General features: G+C 52.7%; 1 protein-coding gene and 1 non-coding gene across 2 annotated transcripts; both read left to right on the top strand.

Moving 5' to 3' along the window:
* Positions 1-2033: 2033 nt before the first annotated feature.
* Positions 2034-2106, top strand: TRNAK-UUU (transfer RNA lysine (anticodon UUU)). Its single transcript has one exon. It is a non-coding gene; the product is annotated as a tRNA-Lys (tRNA).
* A 5782-nt stretch (positions 2107-7888) lies between these two features.
* LOC141936132 (olfactory receptor 14A16-like) lies at positions 7889-8809 on the top strand. Its single transcript, XM_074852855.1, has one exon. It carries the CDS (start codon positions 7889-7891, stop codon positions 8807-8809), a length of 921 nt encoding a protein of 306 aa, XP_074708956.1.
* The last annotated feature ends 283 nt before the right edge of the window (positions 8810-9092 follow it).

Below are 9092 nucleotides of genomic sequence, written 5' to 3'. Positions count from 1 at the left end.
TGTGATTTATTGTTTATAAAACTTGATCATGTTTCCTTGTTTTTTGCTTGCAAATAGGAAAAATTCTGTGTCTGTGTGCAACCAGTCCTCTCAGGAGAGCAGGTGGGAGATGGTGCAATGGAGCTGTAACCTCCCGCTGCAGACTGCAGTGGAGAAGTCGGATGTAAGGAAAAGGGATGTAAATCCCAGCTGGCCAATGACAGAAATGGTGAGGCTGGGGAGGTGAGGAGCAAGGTTGTCCAGACAGTGCCAGACCTCAAGGGGCTGCTTCTGCTACCTGTGCAGAGCTCCTGAGGAGACCCTCTGCATCAATATCAATTGCAGAAGGCTTCTATCACCTCTTCTCTAATCTGAAAAGTCAATAAAAATAACCGTTAAAATAAAAAATAATTTTTACTAGATCCTCTTTGAAATCTTCCTGCTTAACTACACTGTGAAATGACTCCAATGAGCTGTACAAGTCCTGAAGCCTTGAAGAAAACTAAAGGAAGAGAAATAGCTCGTTAGGGTTTTCTTTATTTTAATGAGCCCCATGGTGTATTTGGCCCTGAGTCCATGAACCTCAGATACTGAGAGGAGACTGAGCAAAGTACTCAAGAAGTCAAAGTCAGCAGCAAAGCTCAAAGTACCTTGAAGCACTGATTGGCCCCACTGAGGGCCACTACTGACAAAGCCTCTCCAGGGACTCGTTAGAGCAGATAATTGGAGGCTGTGATTGCAGGTAGGCAAAGGCACCCTGCAGGTGGCTGTAATGCTGAGAAACCCCTTGGTTTGTTTTATGAAGCAGAAAGGCCAAGCCCTGACCCTCAGGCCCTGGGAAGGAGATGCTGCCCCTCATGTGTGGCTCAGGGCTCTTCCTGGGGGCAGTGGGGTGTGAGGGTGAGCAATGCCAAGTGTAGGAAAACTGCACAACACCTCCCAGCTTCCCCAAGCAATGGTGAAGAAGAAATTAAGTCTTCAGCCTCAAAATAAAGTTTTTCCTGTTAGGCCTCAGTGGCAGAGGCAACTGCCATAGCCAAGGGGAGAAAGAACTTGGTCCTGTTGGGCCTTTTAGCCTTGCCAGAGCCCTTGGCCATCTCGACTGCAGGCTGTCCTACACTGTCCCATGCCTGCACCTCTTTCCCTCCAGGCTGCAGACACCCATCTTGCTTTCCCACCTAGCTCCTACCTCAGCATTTCCACACCTTCACTGATGTCTCTCCACCCTCACTGGCTGTTCCTTGAAAGACAAAGCCATGGGCTGATCCTGACTCTTTTGGGGTGATCTCTTGCACCACAATGCTACAATTTGAGTGAGATAGCTTCTTCTTCAAATGCAGTCTGAACCTTCCAAGATGCACTTGAATATGAACAGGTATAGAGGGCCCCTGCCTCCAGCCAGGAGGAGGAAAGGGATGATCGGGTGTATTGGACAGTGTGGATTCGATGGGCTGACACATCAAATCCACAGAAGTACCAGGCTTTAATCCATACCGGGGCACAGTGTACATTAATGCCATCAGGTTATAGAGGGGCAGAACCTATCTGGATCTCAGGAGTGACAGGGGGATGTCAAGAACTGTCAGTACTGGAGGCCAAGGTTAGCTTGACCGGGGATAAGTGGGAAAAACATCCCATTGTAACTGGCCCAGAAGCCCCTTGTATCTTGGGCATTGACTACCTCAAGAGGGGGTATTTCAAAGAGCCAAAAGGATACCGATGGGCTTTTGGTGTGGCCAGTGTGAACACAGAGAAGGTCAAACTGTTGTCTAATCTGCCTGGCCTCTTGGAAGATCCTTTTGTTGTGGGACTGCTGTGAGTTGAAGAACAACAGGTGCCAATTGCTACGAGGACCGTGCACTGACGGCAGTATCGCACGAACCGAGACTCTCTGGCTCCAATCCAAGAACTGATCCGTCAACTGGAGACCCAAGGTGTCATCAGTAAGACAGTGGAGGGGCTCTCGACGGGGAGCGGCGGAACGGCTGGGCCTGGCGCGGCCGACGGCTTGGGCGAGCTCTGTGGCCGAAGGCCCAGGCAAACCTGCAGCCAGGGCCCAGCTAGCTCAGTTGGTAGAGCATGGGACTTTTAATCCCAGGGTTGTGGGTTCGAGCCCCACGTTGGGCGCCCAAAAACACTGTGGTGGTTTGACCTTGGCTAAATGCCAGGTAACCACCAAGTCGCTCTATCACTTCCCCCCCCCCCTTCCCCTTTTTTTCCCAACAGGGCAAAGAGGAGAAAGAAAATAAGATAGGGAAAAAAAAAACCCAACCCTTGTGGGTAAAACAAAAGCAGTTTTAATATAAGCAAAGCGAAGCAAAGATCCGTGTGCGGAAGCAAAAAAAAGAAAACAGATTTATTCTCTACTTCCCATGAACAGGCGATGTCGGGCCTTCTCAGGAAGCAGGGCTCCAATACGCGTAGTGATTGCCTCAGAGGACCAAGGGTGACCCCACCCCCTTCCTCCTTTCTCCCAGCTTTATACTGAGCAGACGTCATATGGTCTGGAATATCCCTTTGGTCAGTTCGGGTCAGCTGTCCTGGTTGTGTCCCCTCACAAGATCTTGCCCACCCCGTCCCACTGTGGGGGGGGGAAATGTTGGAAAGAGCCTTGGTGCTGTGTAAGCACCACTCAGCAGTAGCCACACCAACAGGGTGCTATCAACACCCTGCCAGCTCCCAACATAAAACACAGCACCATGAGGGCTGCTACAGGGGAAAACCAATTCTGGCTCAGCCAGACCCGGTACAGTACCTCAGCCTTCTCCTCGTCCATTGTTGCTAGTTTCCCAGTCCTGTTCATCACGAGGGTACACTTTCTTTTACCTTCCTTTTCAGGCTGATGTACCTGCAGAAGCCCTTCTTATTCTTTGCATCCTTTGACAAGTTCAGCTCCAGCTGTGTCTTGACCTTCCTGACCCCATCCCTACACAACCCAGCAGTGTCCCTCTACTCATCCCAGGGTACCTGTCCCTGCTGCCACTGCCTGTGCATTTCCTTCTTGCCCTTTACTTTGACCAGCAGGTCTCCACTCAGCCATGCTGGTCTCTTGCCTTCCTTTCCTGATTTCTTACACCTGGGGATCGATAGAGGTTATTCTTCCCCCCAATGCAGGACTGGCCACTTCTCCTTCTAAAACTTTAGAAGTTTCTGTTGGCTGAATCCTGGAGTATCTCAAAGGCCTCCTGGACTGAAGCTCCATCTTGTGAGGTGTTCATGTTTGGAAGCAGGTGGCTCACCCTGATTGTGGTGAGGCATCAACACCAGATCACAGTATAAGAAACTGCAGGACCCTACAGCTAATAAAAGGAGTTGCTGGTTTTGTACTGACCAAGGGAGGAATCAACACAACAACCCTCTTAGAAACACTCTAGGAGGGCAGGAAGCCAGCAAAGCCAGGGGCAGTGGGGAAAGAGCAGAGTTGGGCTGTTTGTAGAGGAATGTGTGAGGATGATCAAAGAGAAGAACTTGGGAGGTAACAGAAGGAAATAGAAAACCAAAGGTTAAGCTCAGATGTGATGAAACCTGCATCAGAGGTTCCCTGCCGAGCAGCCCTTTGGGACAAAAAGCAACAGTTGTTTGCTCCAAAATTATGTCTGCTCCCTTCCATGGTCATGGGGAATGTAAGTGCTCTCCCTGTCACCAAGGGAAGAGCTGTGGTGGAAGGAAATGCACCATCACCCATCCTGGAAGGGACCTCAGGAGGTCTGTAGGCCAAGCACAACCACTGTCAGTGGAGAAAGGAGAAACGAGGTTTGGGCTGTTTGTATGCTGGGCTGTGGGAGTGGGAAACATCCGCCTCTATAGACACGTGTCGAGTAGTGATGTCTCCAGGAGCTGATCTTAGATTCTCCTTCTAACCAGGAGCTGGTCCTGGGATCCCCTCATTCCTCCAGTACTGCCACACACAGAGAAAAACATACACAGATACACCAATGTCTCTCCAGCACAGTGTCACAGAACCACTGAGGCTGGAAGGCAGCCAGCTTCCACCTTCTCTGTGCTGCCTCTTCATGCTTCATCTTCATCCATACCAGCCTCTTTCCATATTGCTTGACTTCCTCCATGTCTGGGTATACATTTCTGGAGCTGTAAGAGGAGATCCTTGACCATCAAACACCTCTCACCACTTCTCTTCAGTGTCGTTTCCCATGGGATTCTTCCAAGCAGGTTCCTCAGCAGGCCAAGGTCTACTTTCCTTAAGTCCTGCTCTTTGCTTTGTTCTCTTCTCTCATGAGCCTCAGCTATACTTTCTCATCCCAGACTGATACATATTTGACCAGTTTTTCTTTGTGAAGAGGCCCGTCCTACACTGGCATTGGGGGAGGGGTGAATAGTCCCATACATCAGGACAGGCTGGGACCTGATCGGCTGAGCAGTGACTCTGAGGAGAATGCCCTGGGCACTACGAGGGATGCCCTACGAGCAAGGAGAGGATGAACACGATGAACAAGGGCAGCTGCCTACGGGGCTGCATTCCGAGGAGCATGGGCCACCCAGACACCCTGAGTTACCATCCCCCTCCACTCAGCACTGGTGTGGCCCCACTCACATGGGTGAGTCCCAGGGTGTGGCTCCCCATTGTGGAGAAGTAGGGAGGACCTGGTGAGTGTTGAGTGAAGGTCTGCCAAGGTGGGGTTCAGGACCTAGTGCCCATGAGCTGTGTGGGGTGGCTGAGGGTCCTGGAGTTCTTTGCCCCAGCGGTGTGGAGGATCCAGGCACTATAGGAGTAGCCTGAGAGTGACTGGGGGGATTTCAGGGAGGATGGAGCTTTTCTTAGTAGTAAGATACAGCATGAGAAAAAATAATTACACAAAGTGCGGCTGGGGAGGCCCAGACTGGACACAGAGAAATGTCACTCGAAGGACAGTGCTGTGCTGTAACAAGTCACCCAGGGGGAGACTGGAAGAGCCGCAGGCTTTGTGTTTCAAGGAGCAGCCAGGAAGGATGGAGAGATCTCAGTAAAGGAAGGGAGATGCGCAGGTGAGAGCAAGGTGTGGTAGTAGGGTGGACATCTCCAGCTTGCAGAGAAAGAGGTGCAGGTGTGGACAGCCTGTGGTGGAGACGATAGAGGGATGAGGAAAGTCTGAAAATCCCCCAGCAGAGATGAGCTCTTTCTGCCCTTGGCTCTGGCTGTTGTCTCTGCCACTGATGCCGATGAGGAAGCACCTTCCCCTTCCAGCACTGGGTCTCAGGGCCTCCCCTTCCCCACATAAGAGCCTGGGAGGTGTTGGACGATTGTCCTGCCCTTGGCATTGCCCATCCCCACATCACACTGCCACAGGAAGAGCCCTCAGCAGTGTTTGACTGACTTCGTAGAGGTTGGGGTCAGGCCTTGGCCCTTTTGCTTAATGTAACACACCCATTTTCACTCAGAATTTGTTCCATGGCCTTTGTTTCCCTGTCATCTCTGCCTGGAGCTTTCTGATCTAACAAGGCCCTGGAGAGGCTTTCTCAGTAATGGTCCTCACAGGGACCCACTAAAATGCCAAGTAACTTTGTAGTCTGCATCTGAGAGTGACTTATTGACAGGCACCTTCATCGTCCTATCACTGTCTGAGGCTCATGGACTCAGTACCAAACCCACCTGAGGGGTCATTAAAATGCCTTGGGCTGGTCCTGTGCTGTGGAGCTGGGCCGGGTTCCTGGGACAGAGGGAGCTCAGGGCAAGTGGTCAGCACTGCAGAGAGACAGCTCTGCCCAGGAGCAGCTCCTCTGCAAAGCGCAGCAGGGCTGAGGGCACTGCCTGCAGGCACCGAGGGCAGAGGAGCCGGGCACAGAGAGGGGAAAGGCAGACGGCAGTGGCAGGATGCTGAGAGCTCACTGGAGGAGAAATCTTCGCAGCCCTTGACACAGTAAGTCTGTGGGTGCAGGGCAATGCAGCTGCAGGTGGTGGAGGGATGTGGTGAAGCCGGCACAGCCGCCAGGAATGTCCCTGGTGTGTGGAGGAGGAGGACGTGCTCCAGAGCAGGGCTTCCCTGCTGCACTGTCAGAGGGACAGGCCATGGCGGCTGCCTTCTCCCGGGGACGGCTGCAGGGGTGTGCAGGCGCGGGTGCAGCCAGGGGTGCCCAGGGCTGTCCTTGAGAGCAGGGTCCATGCAGCCCAGGGGCTGTGTGCTGGGGCAGGGACTCTGCCGCCTGCCAGGGTCAGCACTCAGCCTGCCCGGGGAGCTGCCCACGGCGCTGTGGGGAGAAGCTGTGTGGGGAAGGAGAGACCCCCGGCACGGCAGGGTCCTTCTGCTGTGGAAAGGGTGCTGTGTGGGTCAGGGCTGCTCACAGCTCCACATCACCCCCAGGATTTTGGCAGAGGCAGCATTTCAAGAAGCACATGAAGGCAGGGGCTACCTGGAAGGAAAGGTGCTTTCTGAAGTCTGTGCTTTCAGTTTCCTGCTGTGGTTGTGGGGTATCGTAATGCAGCTGTCAGGTTTGGACAACACAAGGACACTCCTACAGCGTTACCCTGACAGAGCAGTAGGTATTTCAGGAACTTGATAAAGTTCCTTCCAGCATTTATTTGCCTACAGAAAGCTCAGTCATCTTGTCAGTGTTTTTCCTCACCTGCTCCTTATAACCGTACATACAGAGATGCCTCTGGGCAGGGCCCTGCTGCCAGGAGGGGTCTGCAGGGCAGAGCTGAGCACACAGCAGGTGCGATGGGGGCTGTGAGCACTGACAGGGAGGAGATAAGGGGAAAGAGAAACAGCTCCAGACAGGGACAGCTCCAGGCACCAGAGGCATTGGCAGGGAATGAAACAGGCTGACAGCACAATCTGGGGGGGAGGTGGTATTTCGGCACCTCCCTATTACCCTTCAGTGAAAGTGCTTTTTACCTAACAAGCCCCCCTGGTCTTCTCCCCTACCCAGCAGACCCTCTGCCCTCCAGGCCCCATGGTCCAGGGCAGGAGCTGCCTCCTGTGCAGCCAGAGCTGCAGCAGAGGAGACTCTCCCCAGTGCCCATCTGTCCCTCTCTGGCCTGGCCTCCCTTGGCAGAAGCATTGGAGCATTGCTCCTTGGTTCTCCACCTGCCCCTGCTGCTGCTGCTGCTCCTGTTTTCAGGCTCTCTGGGGATGGGGCTTTCAGCTGCAGCTCAGCAACTGGCCCTGCAGGTCCTGCCATGCAGATGTGTCCATGGCAGCAAGGTGCCCAAGCCCCCTTCGAGCCTCTGGGTCTCTGGGCAATGCTGACCATGGGCTGGAGATAAAGCCGGCTCTTTTTCCCAGGCACCCACTCTGCAAGGAAACAAAAAGCTTAGAGATCTTTACTGCAGAGGGAAGCTTTCAACTGGATTCCTCTGCTCTCAGCAGCATCCAATTTCCTGTCAAGGCAACAGCTGGGTGTGAGCCTCCTGCAGATTCCAGAGGTGCAAGCCCAGGGCAGCTGAGAGCAAGTCTGATGGACAGCCTGGCTCTCCTCACTCTGCACTAAGGCTCTGCCCGTTTGCACCCCCGCACTCTCCATGGAGCACTTGTAGCGCAGCAGCAATGTCCAGGCTGTCTGCCTTCAGAACGCACTCCTCAGGTAGGACAGGGCAACAGGAGCCAAAGCCAGAAGAGCAAAGCCCCACAACTCTGCTCTGCAGCCGGGGGCCCTGGGAGGGACAAGGCTGAAATCTCTTGGATTTCAGGAGTGGAGTTAAACAGCGATGACTGCGGGTTCCTCTCTGCCTGTTGGTGCACAGCAGGACTGACTCCTGCAGAGCCCACAGCAGAATCCCTTGCTCCCCACTGCCCCCTCAGCCAGCAAACACCAGACCTCCAGCCCGGGAGCTGCATGAAGGTCTTTGAGGATGGATGGAGATTGGGCGGGTGATGGTTCTGTCAGAAATGGAGCAAGCATTGCATAATAAATTCAGTCCTAACCCTTCACTCTCTTTTCTTCCCTGGACAGGCCCCATGCCCAGAGGAAGCAAATGTCCAATAAAAGCTTCATAACTGAATTTCTCCTCCTGGCATTTGCAGACACACGGGAGCTGCAGCTCTTGCACTTCTGGCTCTTCCTGGGCATCTCCCTGGCTGCCCTCCTGGGCAACGGCCTCATCATCACCGCCATCGCCTGTGACCACCACCTGCACACCCCCATGTACTTCTTCCTCCTCAACCTCTCCCTCCTCGACCTGGGCTCCATCTCCACCACTCTCCCCAAAGCCATGGACAATTCCCTCTGGGACAACAGAGACATCTCCTTCTTGGGATGTGCTGCACAGGTCTTTTTTTTCTTTTTGTTTGCTACAGCAGAGTTTTCTCTTCTCACCATCATGTCCTACGACCGCTACGTTGCCATCTGCAAACCTCTGCACTACGGGACCCTCCTGGGCAGCAGAGCTTGTGTCCACATGGCAGCAGCTGCCTGGGGCACTGGGTTGCTCAATGCTGTGCTGCACACGGCCAACACATTTTCACTACCACTCTGCCAAGGCAATGCTTTGGACCAGTTCTTCTGTGAAATTCCCCAAATCCTCAAGCTCTCCTGTTCAGATTTAGACTACCTTAGGGAAGCTGGCCTTCTTGTTGTCACTGTATTTTTTTCTTCTGTTTGTTTTGTTTTCATTGTGGTGTCATATGTGCAGATCTTGAGGGCTGTGCTGAGGATCCCCTCTGAGCAGGGACGGCACAAAGCCTTTTCCACGTGTCTCCCTCACCTGGCCGTGGTCTCCCTCTTTATCAGCACTGGCATGTTTGCCTACCTGAAACCACCCTCTGTGTCTTCCCCATCCATGGATCTGGTGATGGCAGTTCTGTACTCAGTGGTGCCTCCAGCAGTGAACCCTCTCATCTACAGCATGAGGAACCAGGAGCTCAAGGATGCCCTGAGAAAACTGATGTCTGGATGATTTTCAAAATAAATAATCTGCTTGGCATCTTCTGGGAATCACTCATAATGTAACTCCTTACAGCCGAAACCCCTATTTTTTGTTGTTTTTGTTGATTTTGATTGTGGATTTGGGGTTTATTTGCTTTGTTTTACTTTGTATAATGTTTTCCATACTGAAATTTCATTATTTGTGGCATTTTTAATTATGTGTTTATCCAAATTTTATGTTACCCTAAGTCTTTTTAAATAAGGAGCTCTGCTCTTCGTGTGTTTAAACAAAGAAAGAACGTTGCAGTGACTTC

The sequence above is a fragment of the Strix uralensis genome, chromosome 31, assembly GCF_047716275.1.
Source record: "Strix uralensis isolate ZFMK-TIS-50842 chromosome 31, bStrUra1, whole genome shotgun sequence".
Classification (NCBI taxonomy): Eukaryota; Metazoa; Chordata; class Aves; order Strigiformes; family Strigidae; genus Strix; species Strix uralensis.
Note: the sequence above shows the minus strand (reverse complement) of the source record. Positions and strands in the feature narration are given on the sequence as shown.